Below are 18,979 nucleotides of genomic sequence, written 5' to 3'. Positions count from 1 at the left end.
GGAAGTGCAAATATTAAACATTTTATACATACTTAAATTACATGTACACACATATAATATAAATAGTTGGGGCCCTCAAGGAGATAGTTCAGGATTATTGATATTTAAGTACAAATAAAAAAGAAAGCCTGTCCAGTTTATGTCTGAAGGAAGTCCTTGGTATCAGCTGGCATTCTGAAAAAGAACCGAGCCACATTGATTAAATAAAAATCCTTTTATTAAATCATGGAGGAAAAAAACAAGTTTTGACAAATTTTGACCAGCACCAAATATGATGTCAATTAATTCAAACTGTAGTTTTGTCTGCTGTTGCCGAAACTCCACCAAAAACAGGATTTAATGCCTTCCTGGGTGCACAATACACTTCTTTGTGCACACACACACACACACACACACACACACACACACACACACACACACACACACACACACACAAAAACACTTTTTCCACGTTGTTCAACAGCAATACATAACTAATATTGCTGACTACAGCAGGCAATAAAAATTAATTGCAGCATTTATTAAAGACTTTCTATCCCGTAAAATACCTTCTTTGAGGGAACTATTTTACAAGACATACAAAAACCCTGTTAAACATCACAAAAACATCTTTTGACATTTGTGGTTTGAGATCTGTCAGATCAGCCAGTTTAAAAAGCAGGCATGTTTTCCTGCTGCTTGCCTCTCACACCGGGTTGATTTTTTTCTGAGAAGCAGGAGAAAGTTTTCCTGATGCAACCCCTCAGAGTCTGATCTCTAAAACCGTAGATTAGAGGGCTAAGTAAGCGTGGAATAAGGATGAAACAGATATAATTAAAAAAGGCTATGTCCTCTGGTGGCCAGTCGGCATGCAGCACTATGAGAGATTCAGTGATGGGGAGAGTGAAGGCCAACATGCACAGCAGCAGCTGAAGGCCGTGCAGCACCACGGTGTGCATGGCTTTGCTCACAGACACTTTATCCTGTCTCAGCTTCCTGGTTTCCAGCAGGATTCTCATGTATGTAAAGAGGATGACAACAGTCACTAGTGCAAAGAAGAGAATATTCACAGCAGCTTGGAACAATTTCTGGATTGGAGATGAGTTGATAACGGTTCCTTTGCAAAGCACGGGTGTCGAGAGGATATCCATGGCAGGATCACTTTCCCTCATGGAGAATTCAATCATAGGGAAGATGCAGCTGATGAGCCACAGGGACAGAATAATGATCCAGATACGGTCTGAGCGCCAGGCGGCCGGGCACTGCAAGGGATAGATGATGGCAACGTAGCGCTCCAGTGACATGGTGGCAAGTATTAAAGGTGTGTTCTGGGAAGTGGAAGTGGTAATGAACAGCAGAGGAACACAGTAGGCAATAGCAAGTTTCACTTGGCCCATGACAAAGAGGAAGAGCAGCACAGAGCACGAGAGCTGGAGAGTGTCATTGATCAACATGTAGGCAAACAGGATGTAACGTGAGGTGTCCAGGTGCTGCCTGTGAGATGCAAACATGTACAGGATGACAACAACGCAGCAGAGGAAGATGCAGAACAAGGGGATAACCACACAGACCTTGATGATCACAGACAGGCTTCTGTGTGAAGTTGCATTGCCTGGAAATTCTGTCAGATTCTGCATTTTGCAACTGTGCATTAGAGCAAACCTGTTGAAGAGGAAATAGGTTAAACATCCACATGTTTTAGCATGGATAAGAGTGAGAATAGCTGATAAATTAAAAGAGCAGCATGCCATAAATGCTTGATAATTATGAAAAAAAAAACATATAATCATCATATAATTTACTATTTTGTCTTTCCTTATTCAACATTTAAAACTGACTGTACTTCAACTAAATATACATTCAAACTTCAGAATAAAAGAGCCTTCCAATCACCTAAGAGTGCCTTCTGCAGTCAGGAGAGATGACTTTAGATGCAGTTCTTCTTATCATCAATATCAATGTACATGTTGTACAAGATATGTTCTTCCCCTTATCTGATCTGTTCGGTCCAATTCAGATCTGTTTGATTCAAGCCTGATTCCTCCAGAGACTAATTATTAGCATGCTATGGTCTTACAGCTGTTTGTCATTTACCCATATTTCATTGGGGAGATGGGAACACATTGCAGTATGGAAGGAGTTAAGCAGACAAGTTCACAATGCATGATATAAACTTTCCGATATATTTATATCCTTCAACCCTAAAAGAAAATACTGTAGATTTTCTCAAAAAGTGAAGTAAAATTTTAGGTGATGTATTAGTATCCTCACTCTGTGCTAATTTATACCTCTACAACACAGCATTTATCAGTTATTAACTGGCATATTCAGATTTTAAATCCAAAACATCTGATAAGCAGCGGAAGTAATTACTCTTATTTTGTAGGTGCACATGAGTTCCCCTTTTTTAATCTGAACATATTTTAATGATTTAAAATGATAAAAGTAGATAAAAGTGAGTTACACCATGACCATAGCATTTTTGCTTACATATTAACACAGAAATATGCATGTTAATTATTAATTTAATAATTAATAATCAAATAATATCGCATTTTTTTAAATTAAGATGGTATCCATGGATGTAGATCGCGAGCCAATCAAACACGGCACATTTAAAAACGCACCAATCATATGTTGCCTCTAGAACGTTCTAGACGGTGAGAGACGTTAATGCTAACTTGTTAGCAAACTGAAACCTACTGTCTTTCTCTTTAGACAGGGAACAACACTGCCATCCCCACTGAAGTCACGTTTCTGTTCTTCTGACGAAGGTAAACTCAATACCGACTTTCAACTCGTCCTTTTAGTTTTGGTTTGTTGTTTTTGGATCTTCGTTAGAAGTTTGAGTTGTGGCCACAAGCTAAGCACGAGCTAAGTTGCTAACATTGCTAGTAGCGTTAGCTTAACGTTAACGTTTAGCAGGCAACGTTGGTGTAGTTTACAGTGAGTGTGGTGCTTTATTTGTTTGATGAAGAGAGACCGAACAGTACATGTGAAATATATTCAGATTTATGAGCTAAATTAATTGTTTTTTTATTTTATTTTTGATCCCTATCCTTAATGTCTCTGCATGAACACAGTGTATTTATAGTCCAGGGCTGTCAGTAAGCAGATACCTTGGAAAAATAATGTGCCCTTCATCTACAAACAATGTGGGCTGTATTTTTATGGGTAGCTAGTTTAAAAGCAAATATATCTCTTGCCTCATACAAATATACAAATATAGCTCTTGCCCAGTGTGCAGCTATAGCTATTGTTTTTAAATGAACAAAACAATGAAGGGATACTAGGGATTTACAGGTAACCACTTTAAAATGTTCTCCATCAGCATTTTCTCATCATTTTCACTTGATGCATTCACCAAAATGCACACTAAAGGAGAAAAAAAATGCAGATTATTTCTATAGATATCTAGTATGTTCTTAATGGAAGTGCAAATATTAAAACATTTTTATCCATACTTAAATGACATGTATATACACAAGTATAATATAAATAGTTGGGGCCCACAAGGAGATAATGGCATTCAGGGTTATTGATATTTAAGTACAAATAAAAAACAAAGCCTGTCCAGTTTATGTCTGAAGGAAGTCCTTGGTATCAGATGGCATTCTGAAAAAGAACTGAGCCACATTGATTATGAGATAAAAATCTTTTTATTAAATCATGGAGGAAAAAAACAAGTTTAGACACATTTTGACCAGTCCCAAATATGATGTCAATGCATTCAACCTGAAGTTTTGCAGCCGGCAACAACACACTGAAAAGTGTATACAAATATGGTTGTACTAACCTGCCAGAACTTTTGTTATTTAATGATGCAAGGTTGAATCCCAGTAGTAGCTGCCAGGCGTTACATAAGATATCTTAAAATCACTCACTGAATTGAGTAATATTTATTGACGCTGCTGGCACAGAAATATGCTCTGTCTGATTTATGTTTAATAGTGTTTATTGCATGTCTGCTGGTGCTGAAACTCCACCCAAAATAGAATTTAATGCCTTCCTGGGTGCACCATACTCTGAAAAAAACCCACTTTTCCACGTGGTTCAACAGCAATACATAACTAATATTGCTGAATACAGCAGGCAATAAAAAGCATTTTTTTGAGGGAACTACTTTATAAGACATGCAAAAACCCTGTTAAACATCAGAAAAACATTTTTTGACATTTGTGATTTGAGATCTGTCAGATCAGCCAGTTTAAAAAGCAGGCATGTTTTCCTGCTGCTTGTCTCTCACACCGGGTTGATTTTTTTCTGAGAAGCAGGAGAAAGTTTTCCTGATGCAACCCCTCAGAGTCTGATCTCTAAAACCGTAGATTAGAGGGCTAAGTAAGCGCGGAATAAGGATGAAACAAATATAATTAAAAAAGGCAATGTCCTCTGGTGGCCAGTCGGCATGCAGCACTATGAGAGATTCAGTGATGGGGAGAGTGAAGGCCAACATGCACAGCAGCAGCTGAAGGCCGTGCAGCACCACGGTGTGCATGGCTTTGCTCACAGACACTTTATCCTGTCTCAGCTTCCTGGTTTCCAGCAGGATTCTCATGTATGTAAAGAGGATGACAACAGTCACTAGTGCAAAGAAGAGAATATTCACAGCAGCTTGGAACAATATCTGTATTGGAGATGAGTTGAAAACTTTTCCTATACAAAGCACGGGTGTCGAGAGGATATCCATGGCAGGACCACTTTCCCTCATGGAGAATTCAATCATAGGGCAGAGACAGCTGATGAGCCACAGGGACAGAATAATGATCCAGATACGGTCTGAGCGCCAGGCGGCCGGGCACTGCAAGGGATAGATGATGGCAACGTAGCGCTCCAGTGACATGGTGGCAAGTATTAAAGGTGTGTTCTGTGAAGTGGAAGTGGTAATGAACAGCAGAGGAACACAGTAGGCAATAGCAAGTTTCACTTGGCCCATGACAAAGAGGAAGAGCAGCACAGAGCACGAGAGCTGGAGAGTGTCATTGATCAACATGTAGGCAAACAGGATGTAACGTGAGGTGTCCAGGTGCTGCCTGTGAGATGCAAACATGTACAGGATGACAACAATGCAGCAGAGGAAGATGCAGAACAAGGGGATAACCACACAAACCTTGATGATCACAGACAGGCTTCTGTGTGAAGTTGCATTGCCTGGAAATTCGGTCAGATTCTGCATTTTGCAACTGTGCATTAGAGCAAACCTGTTGAAGAGGAAATAGGTTAAACATCGACATGTTTTAACATGGATAAGAGTGAGAATAGCTGATAAATTAAAAGAGCAGCATGCCATAAATGCTTGATAATTATGAAAAAAAAAACATATAATCATCATATAATTTACTATTTTGTCTTTCTTTATTCAACATTTAAAACTGACTGTACTTCAACTAAATATACATTCAAACTTCAGAATAAAAGAGCCTTCCAATCACCTAAGAGTGCCTTCAGCGGTCAGGAGAGATGACTTTAGATGCAGTTCTTCTTATCATCAATGTCAATGTACATGTTGTACAAGAGATGTTCTTCCCCTTATCTGATCTGTTCGGTCCAATTCAGATCTGTTTGATTCAGGCCTGATTCCTCCAGAGACTAATTATTAGCATGCTATGGTCTTACAGCTGTTTGTCATTTACCCATATTTCATTGGGGAGATGGGAACACATTGCAGTATGGAGTTAAGCAGACAAGTTCACAATGCATGATATAAATTTTCCAATATATTTATATATACTGTAGATTTTCTCTAAAAGTGAAGTAACATTTTAGGTGATGTATTAGTATCCTCACTTTGTGCTAATTTATACCTCTACTACACAGCATTTATTGAAGCCTAATTGGCGGAGTTTCAGGAGCAGGTCCACACCTCAACAGCGCCAACTTCCGCATCTCTATAAATAGCCACCTGACCCTCTCCTCCGCTTCGCTCTCGTATCCTGCGCTCGCTCTCGTGTTCGTTCACTCTCGTGTTCGGCCAGAGACGAGAGCACGCGACTTCGCCTCGAGCACAACCAAACTTTCGCATGAACAAACACCAGCTTTGGCTCACCTCGCAACTTAACTCACCTCACCACGGATTTCGTCTCTCCATCCCCGTCCGCCGACGATCCTTTCCATCGAGATCGGGACCATAATCCACCAGAAGCCGACGCCACCTCCGTTCCCGAGACCCCTGACTTCAGTGGCGCAAACGACGTCCAGGACGCAAGCGACTTCGAAGAAAACCAACTCCATCTCATCCACGGTCAGTGTTCAGCCTAGTTCATCCCTTCTCAACAGTCAAGACTACCATAGCTCGCCCGACGAATCCTCTGTGTCTCCCAGCCCACCTCCTTCAGCAGCTAAGAGAGGACGAGGAAACTCACGGACAGAACGTTGCCGCCGCTGTCGCCGGAGTTCGCCGACCCCTTCGCCTCCGAACATCACTCCAGCCTCCCGCCATCGTCCCGACAACACCGGCCGAACAACTCGCCGGTTGCAGCGTCACCACGCTCCAGTGAGATCCCCAGACCAGTCTCCATCTTCAAAGAATCTCCAACCGGAAAGACGCCAAAAGACGTTCAATCGATTGACAATAAAGCAAACTCCATACTCGGCCGCTCGTTCCGTCAACACCAGGTCGCTTCCGGGTGACGTCATCACGCACACACGTACAGGCTGTGACGTCGACGCTCTTGTTAAAGGGACAGTACTGGTACAATTCGCTTTCACCGTGTTCACTTTAGACTCGTACTTTTTCACCGAACCCATATAAATCACTGGTCGTGGTCATCAGTGGTCATCAGTACAGTGTGACCCGCGGGCCGTTTTGCAATATGTCTGCGTCATATTATACATCATTTGAAAGCTGAGAGTCTCGTGAATCGAACGAAACAAGCCATTTTAGGCTCACGGAAACGCATCAAAAGCGAAGACAGCGTGCGCGCAAAAAAAAATAAAAAAATGAAAAAAATAAAAAATAAAAAAATAATAATAATAATAATAATAAATAAAAAATAAAAAAATAAAAAAATAAAAAATAAAAAATAAAATAAAAAATAAAAATATAAATAAATAAAAACCCGAACGCCTGAGGGACAACACTCAAACACGATTCATATTACATTTCCGTTAGCCCACGTCAGAGACAACTGACCAGTAAGACTCGGTTGCGTGAAAGTTTAACTTCCATACGGGGCAGTCCCAGCCCAAGAAGATAAAATGTATCCAGCACCAGGAAACGAGGTTCGTTCCGACCGAGATCTTGTGAGAGCCCTGCCATTCCGAGCCCAGGCCCGCCATACTTTACTGCGGCCTGAACAAATTCTATATTCATGAACTGAGGATTTCTTCGGTTTATCCTTGGGCTTCCAACAAAAGAACCGGGGGCTAATAGTACCATCAAACACAGCCCTAAGAAAACAAGAGCAGTAGCAAAAGCAGAGACAGAGATCCTCTGCCAGATCAAACAACTCCGGAGTTTCCGCCACCACTTCTCGTCATCTCTACAATCCAGAGGGAGCGCCCAGACCGATTCCAGGACCCTCCAACTTCCATCAGGATTGTCATCATCAGCAAAAGCAACCTACAACCCCAAGGGCAAACGCCACAGCGCCCACCGCCATCCAGTTCCAGCCGTCACCGCAGCTAACCTTCGTGGGGGCTCCTGGCACCGGGATGCCAGCGCCCCCCGCCGTTTTTCCAACAACCACAGCAACTCCTTTCAGCCGGTCCCCCTGGCACCGGGACGCCAGCCCCCCCCTCCCCCGCCCCGCCGCGTCTTCCAAAGACCACAGCAACTCGCTTTAGTCGGGGCTCCTGGCACTAGGCCACCAGCGCCCCTCGCCGCTTTCCAATAACCACTGTAGCGCGCTTCAGCCCGGGCTCCTGGCACCAAGATGCCAGTGCCGGGATGCACTAACTACATCGACGTCGCACTCCCTATCTCGCCTTCTCTCCTTCAACCACCCGCAGACAGATTTATTGAAGGATACGAGCACACGTTCCAGAGAGCTTACGCCTACAGAGTTCGCTTGCGCCTTCTCCCTTTACAGAGACGCTCTCTGTTCCAAACTCCCCACGCAACGCAATGAACTGGACGATTACTTGTCCACCATTCTTAATCTGGCCCTCTGCTTTGGCAGCATGGTTTCTATCAATACCACACACACTTCGCCCCCGAAGTTGCAGCCCGCCTCTCACAGTTTAACGAGGCCACCTACTGGGGCGCTCTCGAGAACGAGATTTACTGCCGCTTCTTCGCCGCCCGCACAGCCCTCACATGCTCCCTTTGCGGTGCCCCATCTCACCCAGCCTCTCCTCGCTAAAGAAGTTAAGGAAGGTTCCATGTCTTCCATCCTCCATTTCCTAACTCCGAATCAGTATCGCATCAGTATCGCAACCAGGAAATACTCCGGCAAGAAACGCACCATTATCGATCTTTTAGCACCCCATGGCAGTACTATTCCCAGCACCAATAGCTCGATCCCGAGCGAAGAATTTTCTCTCCACTACGCCACTATCAACCTTGCCATCGCCTTATTAAACCCACTGGTAAAGGGTCGCGGCTCTCAAAAAACCAACATCACCAGCGCCTTCACAGTCCCCCTATCTACCCCGACTTCTGGCCTTCTTCGGTGTCCACTGACGTGGTGCATATTACTTTGCCGTCAGGCTCACCTTCGGCTGCAAGCAGCCCCAAACTCTTTGACCACTTGTCTAAAGCCCTCTGTTGGATCCTGTCCAACAACCGGGATTCCATACGTCTTCCATCATTCGCCCCCCCCCCCCCCCCCCCGTCATCACCACCCGCCTCTGGCCTGGCCACTCCGACTTCAGTCTTCTCCGACCTCGGAGTTACATCATCTGCAGAGAAAACAGAGGGCCCCTCCTCGCCAAACTCTGTCTGTGGCTCAACCTTCTCACTAATCGGAACGGAATCACTTTCGTCTACGACGACCAACGGACTCACCCACATGACATCCATCTGTACATTGATGCTTCTCCTTCAGTCCTTTTTGGGGGCTTCTACAACGGAAGATGGTTCTACCCTATATTAGTCACCGCCATCTTGCGGGGACACAAATGGTCCCGCAAGTCCATCCACATATACTCAGATAAACTTGCAGTCGTCGACATAATTAACAAGGACGCTCCAACTCCCCATCCATCATGCAATTCATACAGAGCCCCATCCAGCACTCCGTTACACATCAATATGTTCTCCGCGCCACTCACGGTCAAACAAACACTATCGCTGACTCTCTTTCCTGCTTCCCATTGCAGAAGTTCCGAAGCTTGGCACCTCACGCCGAAACCTTTCCAAAGCCATTCCTCCATATCACCCTCAACCCCCTCGTCCTACTTGACAACTCGGAAAAGCTTCCACCTCTTCCACGACCGATACAACGCAACCTTTCCGTCGTTCGATCTTATCACCTTGACTCTTTCATCACTTACGCCCATTCCATCAGGGCAATCCAAACACACACCATCACAGCATACCTTAGCGGTATCAGCTTCTTCTCCGAGCTAATAACCGGCAGTTCGGGCCTGGCCACCAGCCATCCCCAGATAACTTCCCTCATTAAAGGTCTCCCACGCCAAGAGCCAGCCACAACCCTTGTCGTCTTCCTCTTACTGTCGACTAACTGTCGACAGTCCACCTGCCTCCGCACGATCCGTTCCAGGTACGGCACTCCTCAAGTCGCCCAACCTCGGAAGCCATGTTCTTGCTTGCCTCGTTGGTTTCCTCAGATGCTTCGCATTCACCTCCTCAACCATTCGCTTCGACTCAAGCCGTCATACCGGCATTTTCGACTCGTCTCGCTTTTCAGACGACCTCATGGTGCTCCACTTACAGCTAAGCAAAACCAATCAATTCGGTCCGCCCACGCCCGTCTCCTTCTTCAAGGTCCAATCACCACTCAATCCCTTCGAAAACCTTGCAAAGTTTCGCAATTCCGCAAACCTCAGTGCACAACATGACAGATCCCTTCTTCATTTCCGAGTCTGGCCAAGTGGCTACACGATTCTAGTCCCACCATCACTTTCACCCAATTTGGCCTAACCTGACTTATTTGGCCCAACAACTACTCCGGGCACTCCTTCAGAATCGGAGCGGCCACTTCGGCCTCCCGTAGTGGCATCCCAGAACACTTCATACGTCCCGTGGGCCGCCGGTCCTCCCAAATGTACGACCGCTACATCCGTTCAGATCCCAAAGATCTCAAATCCGTGCAATCTCTTCTTAAGTAATTGGAGGTTTTTGGGGGTCCGTCGCTGCCCGGGAGCGGCGGCGGATTCTCTACAAGAATCCCCACAAAGCACTCAAACGCTCAAGAACCAAGATCTTCGACACTTCATTCTCCTTGTCAATAATAATAAATCCTTAAACGCATCTCGTTGACGGTGTGGTCCTTGCTAGTGAATCAGTTATTAACTGGCATATTCAGATTTTAATTCCAAAACATCTGATAAGCAGCGGAAGTAATTACTCTTATTTTGTAGGTGCACATGAGTTCCTCTTTTTTAATCTGACATATTTTAATGATTTAAAATGATAAAAGTAGATAAAAGTGAGTTACACCATGACCATAGCATTTCTGCTTACATACTAACACAGAAATATGCATGTTAATTATTAATTTAATAATTAATAATCAAATAATATTGCATTTTTTAAATTAAGATAGTATCCATGGATGTAGATTTCGAGCCAATCAAACACGGCACATTAGGGAATACACCAATCATATGTTGCCTCTAGAATGTTCTAGACGGTGAGAGACGTTAATGCTAACTTGTTAACAAACTGAAACCTGTCTTTCTCTTTAGACAGGGAACAACACTGCCATCCCCACTGAAGTCACGTTTCTGTTCTTCTGACGAAGGTAAACTCAATATCCACTTTCAACTCGTCCTTTTAGTTTTGGTTTGTTGTTTTTGGATCTTCGTTAGAAGTTTGAGTTGTGGCCACAAGCTAAGCACGAGCTAAGTTGCTAACATTGCTAGTAGCGTTAGCTTAACGTTAACGTTTAGCAGGCAACGTTGGCGTAGTTTACAGTGAGTGTGGTGCTTTATTTGTTTGATGAAGAGAGACCGAACAGTACATGTGAAATATATTCAGATTTATGAGCTAAATTAATCGTTTTTTTTATTTTATTTTTGATCCCTATCCTTAATGTCTCTGCATGAACACAGTGTATTTATAGTCCAGGGCTGTCAGTTAGCAGATACGTTGGAAAAATAATGTGCCCTTCATCTACAAACAATGTGGGCTGTATTTTTATGGGTAGCTAGTTTAAAAGCAAATATATCTCATGCCTTATACAAATATACAAATATAGCTCTTGCCCAGTGTGCAGCTATAGCTATTGTTTTTAAATGAACAAAACAATGAAGGGATACTAGGGATTTACAGGTAACCACTTTAAAATGTTCTCCATCAGCATTTTCTCATCATTTTCACTTGATGCATTCACCAAAATGCACACTAAAGGAGAAAAAAATGCAGATTATTTCTATAGATATCTAGTATGTTCTTAATGGAAGTGCAAATATTAAAACATTTTTATCCATACTTAAATGACATGTATATACACAAGTATAATATAAATAGTTGGGGCCCACAAGGAGATAATGGCATTCAGGTTTATTGATATTTAAGTACAAATAAAAAACAAAGCCTGTCCAGTTTATGTCTGAAGGAAGTCCTTGGTATCAGATGGCATTCTGAAAAAGAACTGAGCCACATTGATTATGAGATAAAAATCTTTTTATTAAATCATGGAGGAAAAAAACAAGTTTAGACAAATTTTGACCAGTCCCAAATATGATGTCAATGCATTCAACCTGAAGTTTTGCAGCCGGGAACAACACTCTGAAAAGTGTATACAAATATGGTTGTACTAACCTGCCAGAACTTTTGTTATTTAATGATGCAAGGTTGAATCCCAGCAGTAGCTGCCAGGCGTTACATAAGATATCTTAAAATCACTCACTGAATTAAATAATATTAATTGACGCTGCTGGCACAGAAATATGCTCTGTCTGATTTATGTTTAATAGTGTTTATTGCATGTCTGCTGGTGCTGAAACTCCACCCAAAATAGAATTTAATGCCTTCCTGGGTGCACCATACACTGAAAAAAACCCCACTTTTTCCATGTGGTTCAACAGCAATACATAACTAATATTGCTGAATACAGCAGGCAATAAAAAGCATTTTTTTGAGGGAACTACTTTATAAGACATGCAAAAACCCTGTTAAACATCACAAAAACATCTTTTGACATTTGTGGTTTGAGATCTGTCAGATCAGCCAGTTTAAAAAGCAGGCATGTTTTCCTGCTGCTTGCCTCTCACACCGGGTTGATTTTTTTCTGAGAAGCAGGAGAAAGTTTTCCTGATGCAACCCCGCAGAGTCTGATCTCTAAAACCGTAGATTAGAGGGCTAAGTAAGCGCGGAATAAGGATGAAACAGATATAATTAAAAAAGGCAATGTCCTCTGGTGGCCAGTCGGCATGCAGCACTATGAGAGATTCAGTGATGGGGAGAGTGAAGGCCAACATGCACAGCAGCAGCTGAAGGCCGTGCAGCACCACGGTGTGCATGGCTTTGCTCACAGACACTTTATCCTGTCTCAGCTTCCTGGTTTCCAGCAGGATTCTCATGTATGTAAAGAGGATGACAACAGTCACTAGTGCAAAGAAGAGAATATTCACAGCAGCTTGGAACAATATCTGTATTGGAGATGAGTTGAAAACTTTTCCTATACAAAGCACGGGTGTCGAGAGGATATCCATGGCAGGACCACTTTCCCTCATGGAGAATTCAATCATAGGGCAGAGACAGCTGATGAGCCACAGGGACAGAATAATGATCCAGATACGGTCTGAGCGCCAGGCGGCCGGGCACTGCAAGGGATAGATGATGGCAACGTAGCGCTCCAGTGACATGGTGGCAAGTATTAAAGGTGTGTTCTGTGAAGTGGAAGTGGTAATGAACAGCAGAGGAACACAGTAGGCAATAGCAAGTTTCACTTGGCCCATGACAAAGAGGAAGAGCAGCACAGAGCACGAGAGCTGGAGAGTGTCATTGATCAACATGTAGGCAAACAGGATGTAACGTGAGGTGTCCAGGTGCTGCCTGTGAGATGCAAACATGTACAGGATGACAACAATGCAGCAGAGGAAGATGCAGAACAAGGGGATAACCACACAGACCTTGATGATCACAGACAGGCTTCTGTGTGAAGTTGCATTGCCTGGAAATTCTGTCAGATTCTGCATTTTGCAACTGTGCATTAGAGCAAACCTGTTGAAGAGGAAATAGGTTAAACATCCACATGTTTTAACATGGATAAGAGTGAGAATAGCTGATAAATTAAAAGAGCAGCATGCCATAAATGCTTGATAATTATAAAAAAACAAACATATAATCATCATATAATTTACTATTTTGCCTTTCCTTATTCAACATTTAAAACTGACTGTACTTCAACTAAATATACATTCAAACTTCAGAATAAAAGAGCCTTCCAATCACCTTAGAGGGCCTTCTGCAGTCAGGAGAGATGACTTTAGATGCAGTTCTTCTTATCATCAATATCAATGTACATGTTGTACAAGAGATGTTCTTCCCCTTATCTGATCTGTTTGGTCCAATTCAGATCTGTTTGATTCAGGCCTGATTCCTCCAGAGACTAATTATTAGCATGCTATGGTCTTACAGCTGTTTGTCATTTACCCATATTTCATTGGGGAGATGGGAACACATTGTAGTATGGAAGGAGTTAAGCAGACAAGTTCACAATGCATATCAATTTTCCGATATATTTATATAGACTGTAGATTTTCTCTAAAAGTGAAGTAACATTTTAGGTGATGTATTAGTATCCTCACTTTGTGCTAATTTATACCTCTACTACACAGCATTTATTGAAGCCTAATTGGCGGAGTTTCAGGAGCAGGTCCACACCTCAACAGCGCCAACTTCCGCATCTCTATAAATAGCCACCTGACCCTCTCCTCCGCTTCGCTCTCGTATCCTGCGCTCGCTCTCGTGTTCGTTCACTCTCGTGTTCGGCCAGAGACGAGAGCACGCGACTTCGCCTCGAGCACAACCAAACTTTCGCATGAACAAACACCAGCTTTGGCTCACCTCGCAACTTAACTCACCTCACCACGGATTTCGTCTCTCCATCCCCGTCCGCCGGCGATCCTTTCCATCGAGATCGGGACCATAATCCACCAGAAGCCGACGCCACCTCCGTTCCCGAGACCCCCGACTTCAGTGGCGACTTCGAAGAAAACCAACTCCATCTCATCCACGGTCAGTGTTCAGCCTAGTTCATCCCTTCTCAACAGTCAAGACTACCATAGCTCGCCCGACGAATCCTCTGTGTCTCCCAGCCCACCTCCTTCAGCAGCTAAGAGAGGACGAGGAAACTCACGGACAGAACGTTGCCGCCGCTGTCGCCGGAGTTCGCCGACCCCTTCGCCTCCGAACATCACTCCAGCCTCCCGCCATCATCCCGACAACACCGGCCGAACAACTCGCCGGTTGCAGCGTCACCACGCTCCAGTGAGATCCCCAGACCAGTCTCCATCTTCAAAGAATCTCCAACCGGAAAGACGCCAAAAGACGTTCCATCGATTGACAATAAAGCAAACTCCATACTCGTGGCCGCTCGTTCCGTCAACACCAGGTCGCTTCCGGGTGACGTCATCACGCACACACGTACAGGCTGTGACGTCGACGCTCTTGTTAAAGGGACAGTACTGGTACAATTCGCTTTCACCGTGTTCACTTTAGACTCGTACTTTTTCACCGAACCCATATAAATCACTGGTCGTGGTCATCAGTACAGTGTGACCCGCGGGCCGTTTTGCACTAGTTTCGCATTCATTCCATTTAATGGATTATTTCGAACGTGTCTGCGTCATATTATACATCATTTGAAAGCTGAGAGTCTCGTGAATCGAACGAAACAAGCCATTTTAGGCTCACGGAAACGCATCAAAAGCGAAGACAGCGTGCGCGCAAAAAAAAAAAAAAAATGAAAAAAAAAATAAATAAATAAAATAATAATAATAATAAAAAATAAAAAATAAAAAAATAAAAAAATAAAAAATAAAATAAAAAATAAAATAAAAAATAAAATAAAAAATAAAAATATAAATAAATAAAAACCCGAACGCCTGAGGGACAACACTCAAACACGATTCATATTACATTTCCGTTAGTCCACGTCAGAGACAACTGACCAGTAAGACTCGGTTGCGTGAAAGTTTAACTCCCAGCCCAAGAAGATAAAATGTATCCAGCACCAGGAAACGAGGTTCGTTCCGACCGAGATCTTGCGGGAGCCCTGCCATTCCGAGCCCAGGCCCGCCATACTTTACTGCGGCCTGAACAAATTCTATATTCATGAACTGAGGATTTCTTTGGTTTATCCTTGGGCTTCCAACAAAAGAACCGGGGGCTAATAGTACCATCAAACACAGCCCTAAGAAAACAAGAGCAGTAGCAAAAGCAGAGACAGAGATCCTCTGCCAGATCAAACAACTCCGGAGTTTCCGCCACCACTTCTCGTCATCTCTACAATCCAGAGGGAGCGCCCAGACGGATTCCAGGACCCTCCAACTTCCATCAGGATTGTCATCATCAGCAAAAGCAACCTACAACCCCAAGGGCAAACGCCACAGCGCCCACCGCCATCCAGTTCCAGCCGTCACCGCAGCTAACCTTCGTGGGGGCTCCTGGCACTGGGATGCCAGCGCCCCCCGCCGTTTTTCCAACAACCACAGCAACTCGTTTCACCCGGGGCTCCTGGCACCGGGATGCCAGCGCCCCCCGCCGTTTTTCCAACAACCACAGCAACTCCTTTCAGCCGGTCCCCCTGGCACCGGGACGCCAGCCCCCCCCTCCCCCGCCCCGCCGCGTCTTCCAAAGACCACAGCAACTCGCTTTAGTCGGGGCTCCTGGCACTAGGCCACCAGCGCCCCTCGCCGCTTTCCAATAACCACTGTAGCGCGCTTCAGCCCGGGCTCCTGGCACCAAGATGCCAGTGCCGGGATGCACTAACTACATCGACGTCGCACTCCCTATCTCGCCTTCTCTCCATCAACCACCCGCAGACAGATTTATTGAAGGATACGAGCACACGTTCCAGAGAGCTTACGCCTACAGAGTTCGCTTGCGCCTTCTCCCTTTACAGAGACGCTCTCTGTTCCAAACTCCCCACGCAACGCAATGAACTGGACGATTACTTGTCCACCATTCTTAATCTGGCCCTCCGATTTGGCAGCATGGTTTCTATCAATACCACACACACTTCGCCCCCGAAGTTGCAGCCCGCCTCTCACAGTTTAACGAGGCCACCTACTGGGGCGCTCTCGAGAACGAGATTTACTGCCGCTTCTTCGCCGCCCGCACAGCCCTCACATGCTCCCTTTGCGGTGCCCCATCTCACCCAGCCTCTCCTCGCTAAAGAAGTTAAGGAAGGTTCCATGTCTTCCATCCTCCATTTCCTAACTCCGAATCAGTATCGCATCAGTATCGCAACCAGGAAATACTGCGGCAAGAAACGCACCATTATCGATCTTTTAGCACCCCATGGCAGTACTATTCCCAGCACCAATAGCCTGATCCCGAGCGAAGAATTTTCTCTCCACTACGCCACTATCAACCTTGCCATCGCCTTATTAAACCCACTGGTAAAGGGTCGCGGCTCTCAAAAAACCAACATCACCAGCGCCTTCACAGTCCCCCTATCTACCCCGACTTCTGGCCTTCTTCGGTGTCCACTGACGTGGTGCATATTACTTTGCCGTCAGGCTCACCTTCGGCTGCAAGCAGCCCCAAACTCTTTGACCACTTGTCTAAAGCCCTCTGTTGGATCCTGTCCAACAACCGGGATTCCATACGTCTTCCATCATTCGCCCCCCCCCCCCCCCCCCGTCATCACCACCCGCCTCTGGCCTGGCCACTCCGACTTCAGTCTTCTCCGACCTCGGAGTTACATCATCTGCAGAGAAAACAGAGGGCCCCTCCTCGCCAAACTCTGTCTGTGGCTCAACCTTCTCACTAATCGGAACGGAATCACTTTCGTCTACGACGACCAACGGACTCACCCACATGACATCCATCTGTACATTGACGCTTCTCCTTCAGTCCTTTTTGGGGGCTTCTACAACGGAAGATGGTTCTACCCTATATTAGTCACCGCCATCTTGCGGGGACACAAATGGTCCCGCAAGTCCATCCACATATACTCAGATAAACTTGCAGTCGTCGACATAATTAACAAGGACGCTCCAACTCCCCATCCATCATGCAATTCATACAGAGCCCCATCCAGCACTCCGTTACACATCAATATGTTCTCCGCGCCGCTCACGGTCAAACAAACACTATCGCTGACTCTCTTTCCTGCTTCCCATTGCAGAAGTTCCGAAGCTTGGCACCTCACGCCGAAACCTTTCCAAAGCCATTCCTCCATATCACCCTCAACCCCCTCGTCCTACTTGACAACTCGGAAAAGCTTCCACCTCTTCCACGACCGATACAACGCAACCTTTCCGTCGTTCGATCTTATCACCTTGACTCTTTCATCACTTACGCCCATTCCATCAGGGCAATCCAAACACACACCATCACAGCATACCTTAGCGGTACCAGCTTCTTCTCCGAGCTAATAACCGGCAGTTCGGGCCTGGCCACCAGCCATCCCCAGATAACTTCACTCATTAAAGGTCTCCCACGCCAAGAGCCAGCCACAACCCTTGTCGTCTTCCTCTTACTGTCGACTTACTGTCGACAGTCCACCTGCCTCCGCACGATCCGTTCCAGGTACGGCACTCCTCAAGTCGCCCAACCTCGGAAGCCATGTTCTTGCTTGCCTCGTTGGTTTCCTCAGATGCTTCGCATTCACCTCCTCAACCATTCGCTTCGACTCAAGCCGTCATGCCGGCATTTTCGACTCGTCTCGCTTTTCAGACGACCTCATGGTGCTCCACTTACAGCTAAGCAAAACCAATCAATTCGGTCCGCCCACGCCCGTCTCCTTCTTCAAGGTCCAATCACCACTCAATCCCTTCGAAAACCTCGCAAAGTTTCGCAATTCCGCAAACCTCAGTGCACAACATGACAGATCCCTTCTTCATTTCCGAGTCTGGCCAAGTGGCTACACGATTCTAGTCCCACCATCACTTTCACCCAATTTGGCCTAACCTGACTTATTTGGCCCAACAACTACTCCGGGCACTCCTTCAGAATCGGAGCGGCCACTTCGGCCTCCCGTAGTGGCATCCCAGAACACTTCATACGTCCCGTGGGCCGCCGGTCCTCCCAAATGTACGACCGCTACATCCGTTCAGATCCCAAAGATCTCAAATCCGTGCAATCTCTTCTTAAGTAATTGGAGGTTTTTGGGGGTCCGTCGCTGCCCGGGAGCGGCGGCGGATTCTCTACAAGAATCACCACAAAGCACTCAAACGCTCAAGAACCAAGATCTTCGACACTTCATTCTCCTTGTCAATAATAATAAATCCTTAAACGCATCTCGTTGACGTTGTGGTCCTTGCTAGTGAATCAGTTATTAACTGGCATATTCAGATTTTAATTCCAAAACATCTGATAAGCAGCGGAAGTAATTACTCTTATTTTGTAGGTGCACATGAGTTCCTCTTTTTTAATCTGACATATTTTAATGATTTAAAATGATAAAAGTAGATAAAAGTGAGTTACACCATGACCATAGCATTTCTGCTTACATACTAACACAGAAATATGCATGTTAATTATTAATTTAATAATTAATAATCAAATAATATTGCATTTTTTAAATTAAGATAGTATCCATGGATGTAGATCGCGAGCCAATCAAACACGGCACATTTAAGAATACACCAATCATATGTTGCCTCTAGAACGTTCTAGACGGTGAGAGACGTTAATGCTAACTTGTTAACAAACTGAAACCTACTGTCTTTCTCTTTAGACAGGGAACAACACTGCCAT

At 44.9% G+C, this 18,979-nt stretch overlaps 3 protein-coding genes across 3 annotated transcripts; all 3 read right to left on the bottom strand.

Annotated features, from left to right (window-relative positions):
- Positions 1-650: 650 nt before the first annotated feature.
- LOC311019728 (odorant receptor 131-2-like) lies at positions 651-1,616 on the bottom strand (the record flags this gene model as incomplete). The annotated part of the gene is made up of 1 exon (XM_084019298.1): positions 651-1,616. One exon carries the CDS (start codon positions 1,614-1,616, stop codon positions 651-653), a length of 966 nt encoding a protein of 321 aa, XP_083875424.1.
- A 2,570-nt stretch (positions 1,617-4,186) lies between these two features.
- LOC311019727 (odorant receptor 131-2-like) lies at positions 4,187-5,152 on the bottom strand (the record flags this gene model as incomplete). The annotated part of the gene is made up of 1 exon (XM_084019297.1): positions 4,187-5,152. One exon carries the CDS (start codon positions 5,150-5,152, stop codon positions 4,187-4,189), a length of 966 nt encoding a protein of 321 aa, XP_083875423.1.
- A 7,127-nt stretch (positions 5,153-12,279) lies between these two features.
- Positions 12,280-13,245, bottom strand: LOC311019726 (odorant receptor 131-2-like; the record flags this gene model as incomplete). Its single annotated transcript, XM_084019296.1, has 1 exon — positions 12,280-13,245. The coding sequence occupies one exon, from the start codon at positions 13,243-13,245 to the stop codon at positions 12,280-12,282; it is 966 nt and encodes a 321-aa protein (XP_083875422.1).
- Positions 13,246-18,979: the final 5,734 nt, after the last annotated feature.

The sequence above is a fragment of the Eutrigla gurnardus genome (assembly GCF_963514095.1).
Source record: "Eutrigla gurnardus genome assembly, chromosome: 10".
Classification (NCBI taxonomy): Eukaryota; Metazoa; Chordata; class Actinopteri; order Perciformes; family Triglidae; genus Eutrigla; species Eutrigla gurnardus.
The sequence above is the reverse complement of the archived record's forward strand: the minus strand, read 5'-3'. Positions and strand labels throughout refer to the sequence as shown.